We start from the raw sequence: 23,476 nt of genomic DNA, 5'->3' as shown, positions 1-23,476 counted from the left end.
GATGCTCTGAATCATGTGGATGCTGTCAAAGTGTATTGATTTCCCATCCCTAACTTGGCATGGAGAAGTTTTCAGTCAAGAAATTGTATTGAGGGGTCAGACTTACATTGTCCTGCTCTCATTCTTGATCATCTTGGTTCATTTTAAAAACGTATTTGGAACCTAAAAGCACAAAATACAAATGCTGTTGTGAGATGACTTTTTCAGGGTTTAATAATTAGGATAATGGTGATAATAGGAGGGAAATGTATTTTAATATATTATTTGGTATTACCTCTTACCAGTCCCTTAGCAAGGAAATTCCTCCCTGGTTGTGTGGGGATATGCAGATTGTGCCTTACATGATCTTCCTGAGAATTCTGACTCAGATATGTGAATATTTGCAGCATTGTGTGGAAATGACAAGATTGTTTATTACTGGAGCAAATCTGAGATGAGGAGGCAAATTGCATTTAGCAGAGTCCTTTCTCATTTAACCAGAAGACAGAGAAAGATAGCTTCCTAAACATGACAGAGTAAGTAAAATAGCCCTTGAATTTCATTGAGGGTTAAGAGAACTGGAATTTTTGTCTTTTCTGAAGGCAGAGAACACGTAAATGGGTTTTATAGATGAGTTAATGTTTAGTGACTGGTTCTAGTGCCTGGGTTTTGTGCCTTGCCCTGCAGTCCTGCTCTCCCCAGCTTCTCTGGGAGGGCAGAGCTGTTGTGTAATTGCAGCTGAATGACCTTGGGTGAGGAGCAGCTGCTTCTCCAACAAGGTCCATGGGGTGCACAGCCAGGTCCCATCCTTCCACCTCCCCCAGAGAGGAGCCTTGGGAGTGCCTCTGCACTTCCCTGCCCTCACAGCAGCACAGAAACACTGGACTCTTCTATTTCCTTTCTCTTTTTTCCCTCTCCAGCTCTGTAGCATCTTTTTACAGTTGCCACAGTGCTTTAACCATAATTTCTAGGCCACTTAAACACATTGCCTGATGGTTTCTCACCTAACCTTCATATAAATAATCTATTTCTTGAGTTTAGAATCCCAGAGAACGACTCTTAACCTTGATTCACTAAGTTGTAGTGTTAATTGCAATATCCTTGAAAAAATTAGGTTGATAATGTGGTTAATTTTAAGAAACAGCACTTTTATATTGTGACAAGAGTCATCAGTAACATGGGACTTTTATCAGCAATAAGCTGCTGGTACTGAAGTTGTTTAAATTACTAATTACTAGTTGAAATGAAAAGACAGATCAAACATGGTCTTATTTTTGTCAACAGAATTTCCTCAGGTTTAGAAACAATCTAAGAATTCTACACTGGCACAAAGCAAGGCTGAAGTATAAGAACATAGAAATATATGATGAATTAAGCTTTTTATTGCATCATCTTCTAAGATTTGAATTTGGGAAATAGAATTGGAATCTTGGGCCTGTAAAAGGCAGCAATGACTTCCCAAACCCCAAAACTAGTACATCACATAACAGGTACTCATATGTTGAAACTCCTGAAATAGTTGTACTTCAGTGCAGTATGATCATTCAGAATAATCCATGAACAATAAATACCAATCCTTGCCAGACTCTGATGAAATAGACTTAAATTACCCCTATTTTGTAATTATGGAGAGAAGTGCACAGAGGATCTATTTAGGGTCAGTGATAAGTAGCTAGAGCTTTGTGCTCTAAACCAAACCAAGCACACCAGTTTTTATCTTGTCTGTCTGACTGGCAGATACTGTATCACTACTAGAATGTTTCACAGGATGTGAATGGATATTTCTGTATATGCACGCTGAATTCCATACAATCAAAAGGAGCAATTTCTTCATTTTAAGGTTAAATTTGGTTCCCCAGCTCTGCCATTCCAGCTCCTCTTCCTGCAGCATTTCCCAGTCACAGCCTGGTTTTCCAGAAAGAAAGAGAGATCTGGGAAAAGAAATCACCTTACTGTGGGCTACAGGCTCACAATACTCCCTGTGAGTGAACTGAGTGCTGGTGGGTAAGTGCAGGAACTTTGTGATTGGTTTAGAATTGTCATGTTGCTGATGGATTCAGACCATAGGCTGCTTCTCTAATCTTACAGGACCTTTTTAAATTTCACAGGAATAATGAACACAGCCTGCAGGAAAAAGTCAAAATATTTGACTCTTCATCTGTTTCCTTAAGCATTTCTGTCACATATTTTCCTTTCCATAGCTCTCCAAATGCCAGGACAGTTCAGGATGACATTGATTATTTTCTTCATTAGTTTTTGGGTGCTGTTTTTTTTTTTGGGGGGGGGGGCGGATTTTTTGGTGTTATCCAGGTGGATGCACACACCAAGTTTTGACTTTGGTATGAAAACCCTTTATTGGAAAGATTAACCATCATTTTTTGTGGCTGTAGCTGTTTTATTTATTTGATTTGTCTGGAATCTAGTTGTTAATGCTTTTAGAACACAGCAACATTGGAGGAAAGGCTGATGTTCTAGGGGCCTTTCAGGAAACAGAATTTAACATAAGAACCAGGTCACAGCTTGCTCTGTGTGTAAAAATAAACTGAAAGAGGACAATTCATTATCTCAGCACTTGCCATGTTTTCCTTTGATCTTTCTCCAAAGCTTGCAGTGCTGTACATGGAGTATTCAGCTTTAAGGAGAGAAGCAAGTAGTTTTTACTATAGAAAAAATGCACAGTTAAAAATAGTCAATTTTTAAATTAATCACAACGTGCATTTCAGAAAGCAGAAGACAAATTACATGCTAGAAATAAAAACTAGATTTTGGTGTAAAATGATTTGATACAGTTTTAAAATTCTTTCAGCGTGAACTAAGGCTTAGTCTGTAATGTGAGTGTTTTTGTGATGTCTCAGTGTTGGAAATCGAGATGTCAAATGGAGAGACATTCTATTTTTGTTCAATTAATATCACAGAGCATTACATCAAAGCAGTAAACTCCTCTTGTATCAACAGATGCAGCAACCCTGAAGCCTATTTTCTCTCTTGTTACATTAGTGTTTAATTAAAGAAAACAACTAGTTGGAGGCAGTTACTTTCTGTGAAATGTAATGAAGATTTATTTTGTAAGTGACCTTCACTGTATTAGCTGAATCAGTAATCAGTAAAATTAATAGAATAATCAAATTATATACAAACTCATAAATCACTGTGAATATGCTGTCAAAAATGCAGCTTTTAATATGTCCTATTGTTTCACAGCTGTATTAAAAATTGCTACTCCTGATTTCTGCCTTGATGGGGACTGAAATGGCATTTAAAGGCTGTGTATGATGGAGGGCTACCAGGCCAAAAATTTTCACAACTGTTAATTTAGCAGTAATATGATTTGATGTCACCAGGGCAAAGTTGAAGCTGAGTACAGTGTTGTTGCTATCTTTCAGCAAAACTTGAATTATTGGTGGAGGCAGTCGCCAGTTAATTAGAGTAATATCAGTTTAAATGTCTGTCATTTAGGGTTAATGATATCAAAGAGTTGCCTTGTACTTCAAGTGCAGGCAAATCATCTTGAATAGCCCATTGTATGAAAGTAATGCCAGCACAATGATTTTACTTTGTCATAAATTATTGGGGTGCCATTTAGTTCAATATTTCAGTTTCTGTATTTAAATAATTTTGGCTAGTCCTTCCTAACTGCGTCATTTTTCATGCTAGGCTGTTCTAATAGGTGTTTTAGCTGTTTGTGATTGTTTAGCAACACAATCAAAATTCCTTTCCATTTTCATTTTAAAAGAGAAGTTTTCTGCTGGCCTATGAAAACTGGTCGTGCCCTCATCCCCTGGATACCAGGTTACTCTTGGAAAGAAGTAATTCACATTTTTGTGCAGCCAAGCAGCAAAATTCTTTCAAAGCGTGCTGGAAAAATAAAGTGCATAGATCAAAATCCCCTGGCTGTGGTTGAAGGAAAACTGTAATTGATGTTTTTAACTAAGGAATCCATTTGTAGTTAAGTTAATAGTGCTATTCTTATATGCAAGATATGAAATCAAGTCCTCTGTGTTGGTTTGAAAGATCCTGATAGCTGCTGTGTCAGGCAGGAAGCTGTGGATTGCAGCATTAGAGATAATAAACCCATGGCTTTAGGTTCTCTAAGAGTTCTTCAGTGGATGTTTAACCTTTGTGTCATCTTCAACAATCTCCAAACAGCCAAGGCTGGGATTTTTGGGATATATCTCTGATTTTCCATGAGAAGCAGGAGTGTTTTTAGGGAACTGGGTATTCATGGTACCTGGTGGTGCTGCCAGCTCCTTGGGCTGCCCCAGTCCTGCAGGTCAGAAGGGGTTGTGGGACTGTCTTTGAACTGCCTCATCTGACATTAGAATGACAAAATAATGCCATTTTTGGAAGGCAGGTTTGCAAAGTGGAAGTTTTCAAGTTTGTCATCTGTGAAGTGATCTCAAAATGCTTTCACTTCAAAATCACAGAATCAGAGACTGGTTTGGGTTGGAAGAGACCTTAAAGCTCATCCATGGGCAGGGACACCTTCCACTATCCCAGGCTGCTCCAAGCCCTGTCCAGCCTGGCCTTGGACACATCCAGGGATCCAGGGGCAGCCACAGCTGCTCTGGGCACCTGTGCCAGGGCCTCTCCACCTTCACAGGGAGGGATATCCTCCATAAATCCAATCTAAATCTACCCTCCTTCAGTTTAAAGCTGTTCCTCCTGTCTTGTCCCTCCATGCCTTGTCCCCAGTCCCTCTCCAGCTCTCCTGGAGCCCCTTCAGGCCCTGGAAGGGGCTCTGAGCTCTGCCTGGAGCTTCTCCTCTCCAGGGAAGCACCCCCAGCTCTGCCAGGCTGGCTCCAACCCTGTGATAACTCAGTGACCTCCTCTGGACTCCAGCAGCTCCACATCTTGCTCCTGTCAGTAAATCAGTGTTACCAACACCTCAGAGCTTTGCCTTGCTGACCACTCACACTGATTGCAATTAGCAGAGGTGCAGTAATAACCTTTGTTTCCCTGTTGCAGGCTGTGTGCTGTGTTTGGGGGGATCTACTGCCTCCGTCACGCCGTGCGCTGCCTGGTGCTGGACAGAGCCTCGGGACGGTAAGGCTGCCATCAGGAACCTCTTGTTTATACACAAAACACAGGTGAAAAATGTCTCAAGTCAATTTAAAAAAAAAATTATTCTTCCCAGATCCTCCTTGGTATTAATAACACATCAACCTTGATTAAAAGTAATTTGTGTATAGGTCCTCCAGAACAAGGAAAGTGGGTCTAGAATATAGAAACTAAATTAATTTCCCTGTGATATTACTACAGCTCCTCATCACCCAAGCTTGGAAGACAAATCATTTCAGCTGCCGGGGGGCTGGTGATGAGTGATGTTAGTTTTCCTTGTGGCCTTACCTACTCTAATTGATTTTCATCAGATGACAACAAAGCCCTCTGTTATTGCATTTTTAAAAATGGAGCTCACCTAAAGACTCATCAGATTAATCTTTGCTGATAATGCATGTCACTCCAAGAGAAAAGACTTTAATGAGTTTTTAGGTAGATTGTTGTCATAAACTATGCTGCCCTCTTATTCCAGAATAAATTCTTTTACAACAATATCGGGCCTCTAGGCAGGTTTAAAGTTGAGCTAAGAAAAATCAACACAGAGTTTTTTTCCATAGTGGCATTTTTCACACCTCTGTAAATTGTCATATTTCTGTTATACACATTTTATCAGATATTAGTCTAACTGCAGACTTTGGCTGTCTTAAAGACACTGTTTGCAGCTTAGTTTCTATAATTGAAAAGTTCAAGATGTTTTGTAGAAAATTTAGAGAATTAATTTAGAAATGAAGTAGTACCAGTGTAATAGAATGAGCAGTTAAATGATGGGGTGTGAGTTTACTTCCCAGCTGCTCTGCAATTCCTTGAGTATAGTCCTTGTGGCATTTGCCACGACATGGTCAAGTAGTAGCTGTTTTCCCTGAAATTGAATAAACTCCAGATTTTACCTTTCTGCCAGTTCCTGAAGGTTCTGGAGTTCACTGCACAGTTGTAGACTTTAAGATGTAAATGTGTTTCATCAGGTGTGTTGTTCCAAATGCACAATTCATATGCAAGTTAAATTGTGCCCCTTTCAGGAACTGCCATTTATTTTAACACTGGTATCTGAACTGTTGCTGTAGGAAGCTTTATATTCCAAATGTTTAAATACTTAAATTGCTTTTGCAGGGGGACAAAGCCCTTAGTTGGTAGCAACTTCAGACCCCACTCTGTGCAGGTCTTAACTGGTCAGTGGTACTGCTTGCCCCACTTTCCAGCTTCTTCTGCACATCCTGAAAACCTTTGAAATCAATGTTTTCTTCATAAGGTTATGTGTGTTCCAGAAGAGTTGGAGTGCTGCTTTTCCATTAAACTGCCTTTATGCTTTGAGTATAGTTTAAAAAAAACAGCACAATTGTCTTTTTTTAGGCTGCTTTTGGGGTTCACTTGTGCCATTTTAGAATGATAGATTTTGAAGAGCAGAATTATTAGGATACTTCTAAAGATTTTAGCAGACTTTCATTATTCCAAAAACATTGAGCTTTTAATAATGCCATTATCTGATAGTGAATATGAAGAAGCACAACACATCCAGGATATCCATTTCCTTTATCTTCTGTTTCATTCTTGCTGTTATCTCCTTCCTCACTGTGTATTCCTTCCCTGCACCAGCTTGTATTTCCTCTTGACTTTGGGCTTCAGTGTTTTGCCTAATAAAAATCAGCTATCAAGTTGTTAATGAGGCTATTTATGAGTTACTGAGCTTTTGAGTCAACAGACCATTAATAGTAATTGGTAAGAGGCAAATTCATATCTGGTTGTCAGTGCAGCTGGCTGTGTGCTTGCAGAGGCAGCTTCCCCAGGTTACAGATGGCTCACTCAGCACTGCAGAAATGCATTGTGCAGTGGTCATTACCAGTTTATAGCTCCTTCCACAGCCCTCCAGGCTTCATCCATGCCTTAAGGCAGGGATCTTTTCTCTGTTTTTAATATTCCTGGTTTTGTACACATCAGGAAAATACATACTTCTAGCTACAGCCTTGATTTTTGTCTAAAACTTTTTTGTTAGAGTTTAGTTAAAAGTCTCAGAATATCACCAAATTTTATTCCAGCATTTTTCTAGATGTGGCTAACATTGCTTTTTCACATTTTCCTACCCATGCCTGTATATACAGAGAACAGTAGATTTCATACCCAGCTCTACAATTATTTTTATCTTTTTTTCTGTAGATCTTTTTATAATTTTTGAAAATAAGATTCAGGCAAGACAGGGTGAAAGAACAGAAATTTTAGACATCCCTATTTTAAGGTTTTAGTAATGCACTTGAAAATATCTGGTTTTTATGTATGGTACCAGATTTGCTGTTTTAATAAGTTTGTAGAACATCCTGAGTTCTTGGTAGAACTGTGATGCTGTTAGAAAATAAAAACCACCTCATATTTCTGAGGCTGAGGAAAAAAGCCACATTTAATGTATGCTAATGTTGTTTTTCTCTGTGTTTATTGTATGTCATTTTTTTGGGTACATGTAAAATTTCATCATAATGGTGAGCATTTTATATTGATCACACTTCACATATGTTTCCAATTGCATAATTCTGTCTCAAAATGGAAGAGATGTGATAAATGGCCATTTATACATCTGTGATAAAAAGGTAGAGCAAACAGCCAGTAATTTACATATCTGCTGAAATACTGCACATGGCTTTGTCAGTGCTGCTGAGTCCATTTCAAGGATGTCGCCCTTAGTCCATTAGTTTGGATAATGAGCCCTATAAAGTACATTTATAACTCGTGGCACTGCAAGGAGATGGATTCTAATTTTCATCCTTTTATCCAGACACATTGAAAGAAGGTCAATGGAGGGTTGGCTGTGATTCATTGTCGCAACACAGATCAGATGACAGAGACCTGATAATGTCAGTGCAGGAGTGTTTGCTGCATGTGGAAGCACTACTTGAAAGAAATTTTCTCAGCATCACCCTTTGAAGTAAAGTGGGACTGAAATTAAAAGCTCTCTCTCTCTCTCTCAGTTTAAAATCTTATCACACATATGACCTGCTGCTATTCCTGAACAAAGGAGAGGAAAGAACACTTAGCAGGAAAATAAAATGTGTCGTTGCTTTCGCTGGCTTTGAGTGATGCAACATGACATTTAATCAACCTTTCCCCTCCATAATGTTTAGGGGGTGGTGGGGAAATTGTTTCATAAACAATAAGAAAGGTTATAATTAGAAATGAGCTGCAGCAGCTCAACTTCCTTGTTTATTTGCAGTATTCAAATGAGAGCTCAAGGATGAAATCACTGGGATTAACAGTTAGGAAAAGCTTGTTAAAGTTTCAAGTGAAGCACACATTGGCTAGAATTTGAAACTGAAGAATGTTAGATGTTAACAGTGCTTCTACTGTTGTCAGGTACCTGTTGAATTTGAAAATAGGAATATATGTAGAGACCAGATGCCTGGGAGGTCAGCATTAGAAATCAGTGTTACAAAAACATGTTTAATAGTCATAAACCTCTTATATTTACAGATGAGGACTGTGTGTCACCTTTTTTCAATTCTCATCTCAGGTTATAGGAACAACTGGTTTACCAGAGCTGGTGGAGCTGATTGCTATTACTTGTATAGATTTGGGTTTGTAGATCATTATAATCACAGAAGCTGACAAATAGATTTAAGTTACAGAAATGTTGTTCATTCCTAAGGCATAACTTGCTTGTCAGATATTCTACAGAAAAAGTTATGATAAAAAGGTAAATCTGTACATGGTCTCTGGCTCAGGCATTGTGTTCCTTTAGATGTTTCCCTGTGCGTGCACGTGTGTGTGTGTGTGAGAAAATTCACTGCTCTAAGTCCTGTGTGTTAAATTGTTGAAACATTGGTAAAGTCGTTCAGAAGAGTTTAATTTTTTAAAAAAGATAATTTTCATGCCCCAGCAAAAAGTTCAATAAAGCTAATTTGCTTTATTTATTTATGCAGTAAATGTTCTGATAGTGTAGAAGAGAACTCAGATCATGGATATGGAATCAGCAGCAGAGGTTGCTTTACTGAGTATCTATATGCAGCTTCCTTTTTCTTTGTCTCATATATATGATGTAGCTTCATATGTCATACATAAGTGAAGTTTGTTCTTTCACAGACAGTTTTCCCCCTCAAAATCTGAAATTTGTATTCTCATTTAAGCTCACTGAATGGGTTCATTTCTGTGGTTTGCATTTCTGTCCCACTTCTATTTCTGTCCTTGTTCTGTGGAGAACATTTGTGTTGTTCTTAAAACACCAGGACTGAGTTAATCCCTTTGCGTGTCACTTAGAGATAAAGGGTATATTTAGTGATAAACAGAGTAACTCACTCTTGGAACAGTCTGGTGCACTCATTTGTCAGGGAGCTTTCCCAAATCTCCAAAGTTAATTTGCTATTTAATTTGTCAAATATTATTGTCAAAATAAACTTGGTTTTGGTAAAGGTGTCTTCCTAAGAAAGAAACCCCACTGCAATAGGGTGGTACCTCCAAAATAATTCACAGTTTCATTTTTTTTATGTATCGTGAGGTAAGAAATGTAGAGCTAAATGCCAGTGCTGTAAGCTTATATTTTCTGAAAAAAGTGATCAATTTATTAAAGTTGGGATGGCATTATCTGTATTGGCATTGCATGGGTAAACTGCATATATACCAGGTAGAATGTGTCAGTCTAGGATTTGGTGATCAGTTGAATTGGTTTAGGGGTCACATGTTCAAGAAATACATAGCTAAATTTAATGAAAGTTACAAATATTGTGCTGTATAACTCAATTTTAACAAGTGATGCATGTTTTTGTTACCTTACATCAAAATTTCTTTCTGTGTTTTTTTTTTTAAACAGGTGCAAAGCTATTGTGGATCATTTTGGGCAAAGAATAAGTGCCAACTATTTTATTGTGGAAGACAGTTACCTCTCAGAGAGCACATGCACAAATGTGTGTTACAGGTATGTGGTAAAACAAAAACCACAATTTCTTTAAATCATGGTGTGTAAAGTACCCTGCAAGTTAAACTGAAGAACCTCTTGTCCACTCCTTTATTTTTGCAGTACAGTTCAATTCTGTGCAAAGTATTTCTCTATTAACTGGAGGATATACTGTGTACTTTCTATAGTCAGGTTTTCTTCAGTTGTCATTAAAATCAGATTCCCCCTTTCTATATAAAAATCCAAAAGCTCTAAATGTGTTAGGAATTTCATATTTGCTAGGATGTGTTTGGAAGGTGAAGGTGCCACTTGCTGTCCTTGCTTTAAATTTGTTCAGCTTTAGACAAGTACTAAACTTCCTTGATTTCTGTGATTGGCTTGTTGCTGCCAGAAGCCCTGGGCATGGCCTCTGTGTCAGAACAGGGCAGGGAGGGATCAGCAGAGCTGTGCTGGTGAGGGCAGAGCAGGAATAACCCCGGAGCACAAAGTGCAAATGATGAGTGACCTCCACCCTGCTGCATTTCCCCTTCATCCCGAGGCTCCTGTGCTCTCTGGAGCAGCACAAGGCCTTAATGTGCTGCTGCTAATCTTGATCAGATGGGCAAAAGAACTTCTTAAAAAGCAGAAGGAGGCTGTTTGATACAATTGCACTGACTCATGTATTCATCACCTGTTTTGGTTGTTGAAAATACAACATTGGTGTTCCAGGTGTGTTTCTGCTTCAGCAACAGGCAAAATATCCCACTAAGAATCATAGTAATAAAGGTTATATAGTGAAATGGCCCTGGTATTACCAAAACTAGGATTCTAAATTGCTGGTTTTTGCATCTTTGTTTTCATTTTGCATAATTAAATTGATTATATCATTATTTTTACATCATTCTTTTATTTAATTGTAGGCAGATCTCCAGGGCAGTGCTCATTACAGATCAGTCTGTATTGAACACAGACTCAGAGCAGCAGGTACACACCAATTCTGTATCACATGTCTCATGTGTTAATATTTCATTGTTGGTAGGAATTAAGTCATTAATTCAGTTTTGTTTGTGCTTGAATCAAGATCTTTAGTCACCTCTCTGTACTGGTAATTGTTTAATTTGTTTTAGTATCTATAAAAGTATTACAAATTTTATTTTAGTTTAGTTCAGTGACTGGGATTTTCCTGTTTGGCTTACACTATAATTAATAGAGTTTCTAAGCTGCTGTCTTTAATTTTAATTTTGCTTGCTTTTTAATAAACTATTACCCTGACTATTCTGTTAATTATTTATCTTGTCTAAACTTTGTTCAAAGTTCCTTTGGTTTTTTTAAACATTCCTTTTTGCTGTTTGAAGTTCTCATTGTACACTTTTAAGATGCTTCTTTGGATCTGCTTTGTCAGTCTTTGCAGCCTTTAATTTTAGAGGATATTAATCAGAGTTGTGCTTGCTGTCGTAGCCCAGTAGAAAACCAAGCAGTGCAATTGCAGTTCCTTTTCAGCTGTGGTGAGGATGGTGGTGCTGCCCCATCCTCCAGGACCCTGTGCTTTCCCTCAAGCTCTGCTTTCTGCTGCCCAGGTTTCTGTTCTGACAGTGCCTCCCCTGGAGCCGGGCAGGGCAGCAGTCTGTGCCATCGAGCTCTGCTCCTCCACCATGACCTGCATGAAGGACACCTGTAAGTAAAGGAGCTTTTCCCCTTGGGCTCTGGCAGCTCTGGGGCACAACTGAACATCTCTGGGTGTTGTTCCTCTGCTGCACAGAACACGGGGAGGATTGGCTTCCTGCCATTGTGGAGCTTCATGGACTCATTTTCACTTACACAGGAATAAATCCTCCTTCAGGAGTTAAAAATAATAATCCAATGAAATCTTAATGAAAGATACAAATCTTGAATCTTCCTGGTAATCTGTCATTTGGGTTTTTTGAAAATGGGCTCCCTTAGCTGAACTATTAAATGGGAATACCATTTAATACACTGTATTTGGGAAATGTTTATCTTCTGAAAGGATTCTGTTGTTGGTATTTTATGTGAACTTGAAATAATTGAGCAATAGAATGTTCATTTTGGGTATTTATTAGAATAGAATTAGAGGTTACCTTACCTAATTCTTTTTAACAAGAAAGAACTGCAATAATAACCAATTTATTTTGCTGTTAAATAGGCTTGAACTAAGTTCTTTGCATATAAAAGAAGAGTAAAGTAAATTATTAAGTCATTCAAAGTTATATTTCCTACTAAATAATAATAAAAAATCTAAGCTTGTAATTAATTAACAACTTAGTACTATAAAGCATATTGTTAATATTTATAATTTAAATAGCTGATTTCTTTTTATTAAGGATTCACAAAATACATACAGCAGGAAGCAGGAAGTGAAACTAATGAAGGATTGATTCCATAGATCTAAAGTATTAGTTTCAGGAAGATTTCTGTGGTGCTGAAATATTAAAGTTTTTGTTATTTACTTTTCTCAATAAATTCCTTTCATTTCAAAAGAGAAGGTACTGCCTTCCTTAATGAAATTTGTCTTCATATATTGAAATAATAAAGTTCTGTATTAGGCATAGCTGAGTTCCAGTTATGGGACATATTTCATAATTTTTTATAAAACTTTTACATCATTATCTGTAAATGGGTTTTAACCTGACTGATTTCTCCTTGGAACAATTATTTAAGATAAGTATACAAATACATCTACTCTTTGATCACAGTGCACAAATGACAGGCACATCATCTGTATTGCCACTTGAGTGGAACCAAACTCCTTCACTTGCCCTAAAAATGGAGACTGTAATGATGAAATCAGGAACTGAACTCATCGTTCTTCTTGCTGGGAGAATTACTTGAAGACAAATGTTGGCAACCACTGTAACTAATGCAGTTATACCTGAGTAAATCAAATATAATCAAAATATATACTGATGACTGTGACTCATAACCATAACCTTAAAGATAATAAAAAAGGTTTTATGGAAAGTAAATGATGTGAACTTTAGTGATTTATAGCTGGGTTTTTTGAGGAAAGAATAGATTTTATTACAGTGTTTGGGATTGGAAGCATCTAGTTAAGGTTAGGTGGAAACTTTGATTATCACCACCCTTTTCCTTATTTTAGTATGTATTCCTTCAAACAGAAGGTTTAGTTTGGGTTGAATAAAAAAAATTAATATTAATACTTGAATAGAATCTGTATGTGTGCAACCTGAAAGCAGAGGAGCATGAAGGGTTAAATTTCTGTTCCTGATGGAACCAGACTCAAGATCTGTGTGATGTACTGGAAAATAATGACAACAGCCAGGCATCAGAGAGAAGAGACAAAAATGTCATCTAGATTTAAAATAATACCAGAGCTGGGCTCTGCTTTTAAATGCTTTTAAATGAATCAGAAATTTACAGTAATGAAGAAAAAACTGATCAGTTTAAATTCTGTACAGTGTTAAATTCCTTCAGGATTCTCTGATGGACACTTCTCTGGTGAGAAGTTTCCAGGAGCAAATGAGTCCAGTAAGGTGGACCCATGAAAAGCTTTAAGGTGAGGCTTTTAAATGAATGAATGGCTGGAAAATCAGGTGGGGTAAAGCAGCTGGTTCTGTATCTGAGCAGGGCCAGTGGGACAGAAAAGGGTCAGGAGCTTTTTCAAGTGGTTGTCCAAGGAAGCAGCAACTGCAGAGTCTGCAAAACAGAACAAATAAAGACTTGTTCAGCAATAGCTCCTCCCATCTAAGAAGTGGATGAATAAAACGTTGTACAAAGGATTGCACAGTCATGTACATCATGGGAGTAGCTCAGAGAATTCTGAGGTGTTTGCAGAGAATTTCTCTGTGTGCTGTGCATACACTCTATGTCCATGGTACAGCACTTCCCTGGCTTAAAGGAAGGGATTTTGTGAAGAATTGTGATTTCTAAAAGCCTGCTGTGCCTTATAAATATTGTAAATGTTGTTTATCTATTTGTGTGTTGGTGATTGGAATTAGTTTGTGTTCTCTTTCCCCAGATTTAGTCCATCTAACCTGTCCATCAACTAAAACTGCAAGGGAAGATTTAGAGCCTGTTGTACAGAAGTTATTCAGTCTAAATACAGAAAAAGGTAAAAATAAATTAATGAGGTATTATGATATGATCTTGCATAAATATTATTTACTAAAGTAGCTGTTACTGACTTCTTCAGCTGTGCTTTAATTTCAGTATCCAAGGACATGACTGTAAGTGTCTGGGGCCTGTTTATTTTTCACATTTTCTTTTTTCTATGGAACATATTTGCTGTTCATCACTTCCTTGAAAGGTGCAGTAGTGAAATGAAATATTTATGAAATTGTGGAGGCTTCTTGTTACCTCTTGTTCTCAGGCTGTTGCTCAGCCTCTTGTCTTCAAGTGTTTCCTTGTTTGCTGTTTGAATTGAAATTTTCTGGATTCTGCTGTAAGCAGTGAAAGCATAAAGTTGTTCTGTATTGTAATCACAAAGATAGATTTCCAATAATGAGCTACTTGGCCCTAAATTCAAGGAATCCTTGGCTACTTTGTTGAACTTTAGCCTTGAGATGGACGATTCCACAGCCCAGAGGAAAGCAGCTGCTGATGGAGCAGAAGGAAATTGTTCCTGAAATACTTGGGCTGATTCCACACAAGGTTTTGAAATTTAATCCTGAGATCTTGACTGGAACCATGTTTGTGGTAGATGCTCACAGAGTAGGTGATGTGCATGTGGGAGATGCTGCTGTGTTCTAACCCTGGCCAAAGCAGTTTAAATACAGTTGTGCCCACGCTGCAAGGCAATAAATCACACTTCTTCTGAGAGAAAACAATGCTCAGCTCCCACTGACAGGGGTTTTCTTGGTATAAATGCAAGTTACTAAGATGTGGGAGTACTTTATAATATTCATAATTGGTTTGCTTGTAATATTTAGAAAACAACCTGGATTTGTAAATAGAAAACTTTATTAGACTGGAGAATTGCAAACATTTCTCGTTTGTATATGTGTTAACTTAAAGCCTGCTAATATTCACCTTTTAATATTTAACTCCTATCTTCAATTTTCAAGACAGTGCCATGTGTTTCAAAGACCTGGTGAAGAGAAGATCAGCTTAGTGTCTTCTAATCATTTGGGGAGGGGTAGCATTAATCTTCATGTTTAAAGTGATCCAGTTTCGAAATGATAGATTGTTTAGAAGCTGACTGAAATTCTTCTGTAGGAACTCTGTGATCATAGGGGTCCTCAGGTGCACTGAGGCACTGAAAAGCCAGTTTTCCCTGACACACAGACCTTTTTATCATCAGGATGAGGTAGTGGTCGTATTTTAATTAAAATGTCAGAACAAATACTGTTGGAGTTATTGAAAATGAATCACCAGATAAAGTGAGCACTGGGCCATGGCAGGTCAAAGAGGCAAAGTCACCTGGAGAAGAGGACTCCATTCATTTTCCTGCCTAAATGAGGAAGAAGTAACTTTTATGAGCAATGTGAACTTTTAAATATATTAAAGAGCATCTTGCCCTGTATTAAGGCTCAGACTTTCACAGGCTGATGAATTTAATTTATATTTCAAACTTCAGTATGGGTAGAACCTAATTTTTTTTTAACTATTTGACAGTTTTAAAAAGATACTGAAGGAGTAGCATAGATTTATCTCTTTTTTGTAATTCAACTGCTTTAAAATACTGTTTTGAATGCTGTAGTTATCAAGAAGTTTCTGCCTTGGAAAGAAGTAAATCTCATAAGGTCTTTTACAAGCTTAATTTACTTTAGAGGAGGTAAAATACAAGAAAGGGTCAGCAAATATTCCAAACAAATAGTATCTGTTAAGCTCAGATTCTGTGTTCTGTGTTCCTCCATTGCATTGTGCACTGTTCAAAAGTGACCTTCATCTTTCCAGGGGTTTTTCTGCCTGTGTGCAGAGGGTTCATAGCAATGTGTAAAGTACAGCAGGGAGGGACAGAGTATGAGCAAGGAAGTTGAGTTTTTGATAATTCTGTATTCTTGATGAGAATTGCAGCACAATAAGCGTAGATAAATACAAATTAGTAATTTATTTCCATTTAGCAGCACTGCCACAATTAGAGATTCTATGTACAAAGATAAAATATGAAAGGAGGGGAAGAAATGACACATCAGAAATATGTGAGCACAGGGAATGCAATGGCTGTGAGCTGGCAGAGCCCAGGGAGGACTTGCTGTCTGTCACGTGCTCTGGCAGTTTATCCCCAGTGAAGGAGATAATGTGAGAGGTGTTAAATTTAAACCAGGCTTCTTGGTAGGGTGCTGGTAGTGATAACTGCTGCTGGAGTGGTGGAGGGTGTGCAGAGAGTAGAGTTTGCATAGCTGTACTTGGAAAGGAAGGGGAAGGAATGATGGAGAATCTCAGAAAGTTAAATAGTTGGCTTTTTGAAGAACAAAAATACTTCATTACAGTAATTCCATGGTAAAAATTTGATTTCCAGTGTGCTAGATTACATGTTTGCCTTATCACACTAACAACATTGATTACTGCAAACACTCCTTTTCCTTTTCAGAGACTGAAAATGAAGAACTGGAGAAACCCAGAGTCCTCTGGGCAGTCTACTTCAACATGAGAGATTCCTCAGGAGTGGAGAAGAGTTCCTATGCTGGCTTACCCTCCAATGTTTATGTCTGCTCTGGGCCAGACTCTGCTTTAGGAAATGACTGTGCTGTCAAACAGGTTGGGCAGAGCAGGTTTTGGTTGCAGAATTTTAATTCTAATATAATATACATAATAACTCTGCAGAATTATAAAACTAGGTAGGATGGAGAGATCAGGAAGTAGTCACAGTGTTTCACCTGGAAGGTAAAGGAGGAGGTAGAGTACAAATCAAAGCCAGAAAATCCTGTCTACAGTTCAAGTTGGAAGGATCACCAAAGAAGTTGAATACTTGCAGGACAGTCCCAAACCAGAAACTTACTGGGAGAAAAACCCAGCACAATTCCTAATGTGGTAGATTAGGCCTCCTCTCTGATTTACTTCTCTTTGCCTTGGTGTCAGTGTATTAAAAAATTCTCCTTTCACAGATTCCCTGGATAAGGAAGGTACAAATTCCTGGGCAGATCTGCCCCAGCAGCCCCTGTGGTGTCAGGGCACTGTCAGAGACAGGAGAACACTTCACAGCTTTGGAGGATTAAGTGTCACTAGGCATTTTTAAAGCTGTGTTTTTAATAGCCATGTTCAGACAATGTGCATGCCATCTTCTAGCCAGTTGCAGGATTTTTTATGACTAAGTCATAAACCTCTTAAAAATAAGGTTTTGAAGTGGAAAGGCTGACATAGCCTGAACTGCAGGGTCAGAACAGTGTCATTAAGGAATAGTATCCTTCATTTTGCTTTACAAGGCAATAATTTGCCTCTCAGCAGGATAAAGACATGTAAAGACAAAAAAATAATGCAAGACAATTATTATGGTAGCAGTTTTAAATTGTAAATGAGTTCCTTTCTAAATTTGATTTTTTTCAAACTGTTGTTTAAAACAAGGCATGTTAAAAACTGATTAAATACACTTAAAACTTGTTTCTGATTTTAACATTTCTAACATTCAGGATTGTCTTCCCTTAAGAGGTTTTCTTCTCAGCAGTGAACAATGATGGAGTAGATCAGGTCCTGTTGAAGTATTCTTGGTGCTGTAGTTCAGACTTTATGTTCAAACTGTTGGCCATCAGTGAGAGAGATGCTCAGCAGATCTCTGAGGAGGAACCATCAAGAGCCTAAATCACTGCCTTTCAGACAAAAACAGAGAGAGGCTGCTTTTTTTTGAACCTGACTTAAATTTTGAAACAAATGGTCACAAGAAGTGAAAAGAGGAAATATTTCAGTGTAAACATGTTTATAATTGGAAGTCGTGTGTGAGAGCAAAATGAAGAATAGGCTGAGGATGAAGCAGGAGTCACACCATGCAGGGACCTTGTAATAGCTGTAAGTTGGTGTGTCTTCCACTCCCAAATCACTCTCATCCTCCTAGGAACGGGATGGGAATCTCCAAACAGGAGATATTTGCAAGCTCATGGATCAGAACAGCTTAAAAAAATCCAGTGTATGTATTAGTCTTAAAGATAGCTTTGAAAATTTTATCTGATTTCTCTAATCATTTTGGGATTAGTGTTTTAGTGATACTTGCTGTGATTTATTTTCTTCATTACTGCCAGTATTACTGAATTCTGTTTGTCATGCTGTGTGATTGCACTGCTGATACATTATTGGCAAGGCAGGACCACAGCTCTTACAGACAACTCTTCATCTACACCTCATATACAAATTACAGCCCTCTTGTTTTATTGTAATTCTGTGTTCAGGTCCTGGTGTGATACTGAATTAGTGCTGATGGTTGCATTTACTTGCCCTGAGGACAGGCTAAATGAAATGAAGATGCCATTTATGATCTTTTCAAACTCTCTCTGTGTGGATCTAGTAAAGCATCTGGCTTCCAGTTTTCTGTTTTCACTGCTGCAACCTGACATGAATTATTATGAGCTAAAGTAATATATTCCCTGACATATTTCAGACTTCTGAGGCATCTTCATGGTCATGAGAGGCTGTACTAAAACTGTCAGGCCAATATTTGTCCTTTAACCTGTTTATTTTCTATATCTGGAATGATTTCAGAGTTAATCAAGTGTTGGTACTTTGGTTGTGGTCCCTGTAAAAGTTGCTGTGAAAGTTCACACAGTTTATCCACAAGTTGGGATGCAGTAAAACAGGAACAGAATTTAGTTTTATTCAACTCCAATTTACTGGAGTTGCTATGCAAGGGCTTTACATGCCTGTGGCTTAATGCTGGATTCAACTGGACACACATTTCTCAGCTGATACTATGGAATATTGAAGGAACTATTGTCTACCTTAATTGCTTACATTAAATATCAAAGTGTTACAGTGAAAGAGTTGTTAAATGATTATTGTTTATTCTGTATTGCTTCAGCTGGATAAGGTTAACTTAAAAACTTGAGAGACCTGAAAGTGCTCTATTACCACTAAATTGTTCAGTTGTAATCAGTGTCATGATGTCCTGCATAACATTCCTCCCATGTTGTTCCCATGAGAATTTCTTCACAAGTTCAACCTTGTAACTGTTAGACCATTTTTGGAGTGGATATTTGCTGACTGATTGGACTGAATAATTGTTGAGAACTGCATAGGAAATGTTTGTCTGCTCTCATCTGTCACATATTTAGTTCAAAATACACCATCTTCCCTCAGTATTCTATTAAATACAGTAATACTTGAAATGTATTTTTGGAGTAGCAAGGACAAGTGCAAACTTGAAATTAAGAGTTTTTCTCTTGTTTTCAAAAAGTTAAACCCCAGCTTTTTAGGATGTTGTACCCTCTTGCTCCCCAGACTTACTAGGCAAGGCTTTCAAATGACAAAACTATGGTTTTGAAGTAGAGGACAAAACTATCCAATTTTCCTATATTAATATAGAAAGTTTGAAACAGTTTTGCATGAGTATGGAGGAGTAAAATTTAGGAAGGAGAATGAAAAATGAAATTGAACTGAGAGTAGACAGGGTCGTTTAAGCAGTTAATAATGGAGTCCTGCATCCACGAGCTGCTGGTGGAAACCCAGAGCTGGTGGGAGTGGAGTTCATCCAGAGAGCTCTTGGGTACAAGCTCAGGGCTGGACTGATGTGCAGACAATTCCCTCCTGTCCAGGATTCCTCATGGTGAATGGGCCTCTGCAGGTGGCACTGAGTGAGCCTGGCAGGGCAGGCCTGGAGCAGTGTCAGGGTTAAATGCATTCCTGCAGTCCCAGTTGGGAGCTCTCAGCACAGGCTGCCACTGAGCAGACAAGTGCCAAGGGAATATTCCTCTGCCTTCTGAGAGACCCAGCCCACACCCAGGATCTGCTTCAGGTGTCTGGGTTTGCCTTGGCACCTTAAGGGCTTGGAAAAGGAAGCCTTTTTGGAAATGTGGAGAGCATGTGGGTTCAGTAAATAAATTCTCAACATCTCAGGCTTTTTTTATTTTTGAATTACTTTATTACTTTAAATAACTCTTTTGAATTTTTTAATTATTACTTTAAATTATTTTTAAATTTATTTATAAGATAACCTTATAGATGGATTATTTGGACAAGGACACATATAAGTTTTTAACACTAGTTAATAGGGCTTCTTGCATTCTTGTGGGGTTTTAAAGGATTTTTGGCATCCTTTGTTTGTATAAAATGTCTCTGGAATCCTAAGGTTGTATTCCATTGGTTCTTTTTTCTCCCAGATTTTGTACTTGTATTGTGCATGTTGTAATAACAACCACACTGGTGTTCCAAGAATAAGTTTCTTTTTAATATTTTCCATTGTAGTGGCCAAAACACTTGTTGTGCTTATTTAATTTCTAAACTTTGATGGCATGAAGAGCAAGTGCCATTGTAAATTAAGTCATTGAACTAGATCTGTCTTTTTTATCTTAAAATACAGTTCTTTTCACACATACAGGCCTGTGCACGTTGGAATTAAAGATTCTACATAGGTTTATTTAAAACCACAGATGTATTGGGATGTATTTTCAGTGGTAATATTCCTTTGGATAAGAGTATTTCTTAGCTGTGCTGTATGTTTAAGCTGTTCAGAAAAGGAGAAATAGAATTTTTTGCTGTTTTTTAATCTAGGAAGGAAATCCATCTAGCCATGATATGGATTGTACATATGTACAGTTCCCTGGATTTCCTTGTGAAATGGATCCTTCTCTCTGGAAAGAGCCAAGATCTTTCCCATGCTTTGCCTTGAATGCAGCTAGGGATAGTTTTATAGCAAAAGATCAGTTTGCTTCCAGAAAAATCCTCTTTCTTATTCTCAATGCAGCACAGAATGTCCAGCATTTTTTACAAAGCCCCATGCTGGGACTTCCTAATAGAACAATGTAAAAAGATAAATTGCTTTTTCTCTTTCGAGGTCTGCAAGAAGGAATGGATTTCCCATGTGTTTACAATACTGTCAAAGTACTAAATCACTACTGATTTGAAAGAACGGAGGTTAATCTTAAATATCTGTAAAATATTGCCTCAGTGTGTTACATTTCAAGGTAAAGTTTATGTTATTCTTCTTTTTCCTGAATAGGCTGAGACTATTTTCCGAGAAATGTTTCCAACAGAGGAATTTTGCCCCCCACCACCGAATCCAGAAGATATTATTTATGATGAAGATGAGATTGAGCCAGAAGAGTCTGGATTGAATAATTCACCAGAGACAAAGCCTGAAACTTCAGCTGAGGAGAGCAGTAGTGAAGGTGGTGCTGCTGTTACAAAGAATGAATGAATGAATGAATGAATGAATGAATGAATGAATGAATGAACAGTGTTCTCTTAGGAGAAGAGGAGGTTGACCCAAACTAGGACATAAGAGAGGAAGGGTTAGAAAAAGAGGTTTTGAACCCCCAGTCATGTGTTATTTGCCATTGCCTTACTTCCCTTAGCTTGGATCATCTTTTTAAAGACGTTTCATTGATAGCTGAGACACTTCTAAACAGTCAGAGGTCCACCAGACCCAGTGGGGTTTGTATCTAAACACAAAAATACAGAATGAAGCATCTAAATGAAAGTGCTAAAATAGAATTCGTGATTTATTGAGATGATTTGGTTTTGTTTTACATCTTGGAAAGATTCCTCCATCTTTTAAAGAGGAAGTCAAAACTAAGCAAAAGAAAAAAGTGCAAGTTTGATTACCAGTTAGAAGATGATTTCTACTAAAAATCCTTGGATCTCTGCTAATTAAACAGCTGAAGGTGAGGCTCACCATCTGTCCTTCACAGTGATCTTATGAATGGGATTTAAAGGCAATAATATTGGCAGTTCTGCAGTGGCTTTATTCTGTGATTTTGAAACTGATGCCATAATCAAGTAGGAAATACAATCCAGAAGGTGTTCCTCAGATGGAACTATTTTACATTCAGTTATTTTAGTAAGATCTAACAGATAACACATTTTCTCTAGTGACTTCATTTACTGGAGTCAGGAAAATGGCAGAATTTAAACTTAATGCCAGATTTCCCAGCAAAATTCAGTCATAAATGGAGCATTCCTGTTATTAGCCCCCTGGATTTGTTGCACTGTTTGGGCCTTTAGTAAGTCAGTAGTTACTTTTTGGAAGTTTGGGGTCTGAGAAGTTTAAATGACCATTGGCTGAGGGAGTTTGTGGTGGAGAGAAGGTTCAGCTGATAATTCCAAAGGTTTGTATTGATCCCAGTTAATAGGATTAAAATTAGTGTGATAGCTGTAAACTATGCATTTTGTAATGATAAACCATGAAGCATTTATACAGTAAAATTTATTGAAATATTTATAAACCTAGTTTGTATGAAAAAAACTACAAAATGAGAAAGCTGTTGTAAATGACCATGTTAAACTTGCACTTCTTCTAAACCATGCTTGAAATCAGGTATGAAAAGTATTTATCATGTACTTAAAGATTTACTTTAAAAGGCACACCCAGTAGATCAGTAGTATCTCTAGAGTTGATGAGTTGGGGTTTAAACTTCTTCATGAAGGTAGAGCCAGTTCCAGGAGTGCTTAAATACTGTAAGTAAATAAAAAATGCCATAAATCATGAACATTGAGCTCTGCCTGGCCGTGCCACAGCCAGGCTTCTGTACAGTCCTGTGGTGCCTGTGCCTGCCCTGAACCTGGCTCCAGGCCAGAAAGGGGAATTTATTTATTTTTTTACAGCATAACTGATACTGTTCTCTTTGTCCTGCATCATGCCCACTGTCCAGTTTGCATTTCAGGGTTAGTGTTTGCACCCTTTGTTGGATAGGTACTGGTATGTGTGTTTCTGTGTGTGCATCATCCCAGAGTCCTCAGAAAAACACGTGGCTGGAATGTTCCCAGTGTTCAACAACTGTAACCTCTGAATGCTTGTGATTGAGCAGTTATTTATATATATAAATATATCTATTAATAAGCAGGCTGCCTCTTCATTTAGCTGTAATTTCTCTGTGTATTGGGAAGCATGAGTGTATGGTGATTTTATTTAACATCTGCAGATCTGTAAAAGAGCTAAGTGGAGGGACCTATCCCTGTCTGTCTCTCAAGAACAGGGATCATAGCTGAATCTCTCATCTGTGTTTACAAGGAAATCTCTTGATGAAAATTAAAGGTTTGCTTGCAAGTGCATGGTCCTGTGCTTTCTTTCAACTTTTTTTCAAAGAAAAACAGTTCACTTTTAGCTGGGATTTCCTGAGAATTCCCTTGGCTGCTTTCAGCACGAGGACACCTGTAATTGCCAATATGGGTAGCTGTGTTACCAAGTTTGTGTCAGTTCCTGTCTCAGTGCTCTGTGTCCATGTGAAGCCAGGTTTGGAAATGGCTCAGATTTGATTTGAGATCCGATGGGATGATGTACACGTTGGAGGCTATGACTTTACACTACATTGATTGCTTAAAAACTGTTTTCATGTCTTCTTTCGTAGGGTGAATGGAAGCATTAAATGTTTTTCCTATGGTACTTGAGTACCCAATAGCTCACTTGCAGGAGCAGTAGATCAGACTGTTGATGCTGGTATTGTACAGAAATCATGCTCTGAACTGCATTTTGTTCTTTCTTTAAATGATGTAAGCGTGCAAAGTGAGGGTTAGGCTTATTTGAAATGGTTTTCAAGG

At 37.9% G+C, this 23,476-nt stretch overlaps 1 protein-coding gene across 2 annotated transcripts in view; it reads left to right on the top strand.

Moving 5' to 3' along the window:
- The window catches only part of CHM (CHM Rab escort protein), a 53,218-nt gene extending 30,233 nt beyond the window's left edge, over nucleotides 1-22,985 (top strand). The window contains exons 9-15 of one of the 2 annotated variants that reach the window (XM_053955835.1): nucleotides 4,945-5,022; nucleotides 9,821-9,925; nucleotides 10,804-10,867; nucleotides 11,461-11,557; nucleotides 13,878-13,970; nucleotides 16,392-16,558; nucleotides 20,940-22,985. In XM_053955835.1, coding sequence (XP_053811810.1) covers nucleotides 4,945-5,022; nucleotides 9,821-9,925; nucleotides 10,804-10,867; nucleotides 11,461-11,557; nucleotides 13,878-13,970; nucleotides 16,392-16,558; nucleotides 20,940-21,137 — 802 coding nt within the window. In that variant the 3' untranslated portion in view covers nucleotides 21,138-22,985. Of the gene's footprint in view, nucleotides 1-4,944; nucleotides 5,023-9,820; nucleotides 9,926-10,803; nucleotides 10,868-11,460; nucleotides 11,558-12,594; nucleotides 12,810-13,877; nucleotides 13,971-16,391; nucleotides 16,559-20,939 lie in introns of those variants that run through there. The other variant, XM_053955836.1, reaches the window with a different exon arrangement.
- The last annotated feature ends 491 nt before the right edge of the window (nucleotides 22,986-23,476 follow it).

The sequence above is a fragment of the Vidua chalybeata genome, chromosome 14, assembly GCF_026979565.1.
Source record: "Vidua chalybeata isolate OUT-0048 chromosome 14, bVidCha1 merged haplotype, whole genome shotgun sequence".
In the NCBI taxonomy this organism is placed as follows: Eukaryota; Metazoa; Chordata; class Aves; order Passeriformes; family Viduidae; genus Vidua; species Vidua chalybeata.
Note: the sequence above shows the minus strand (reverse complement) of the source record. Positions and strands in the feature narration are given on the sequence as shown.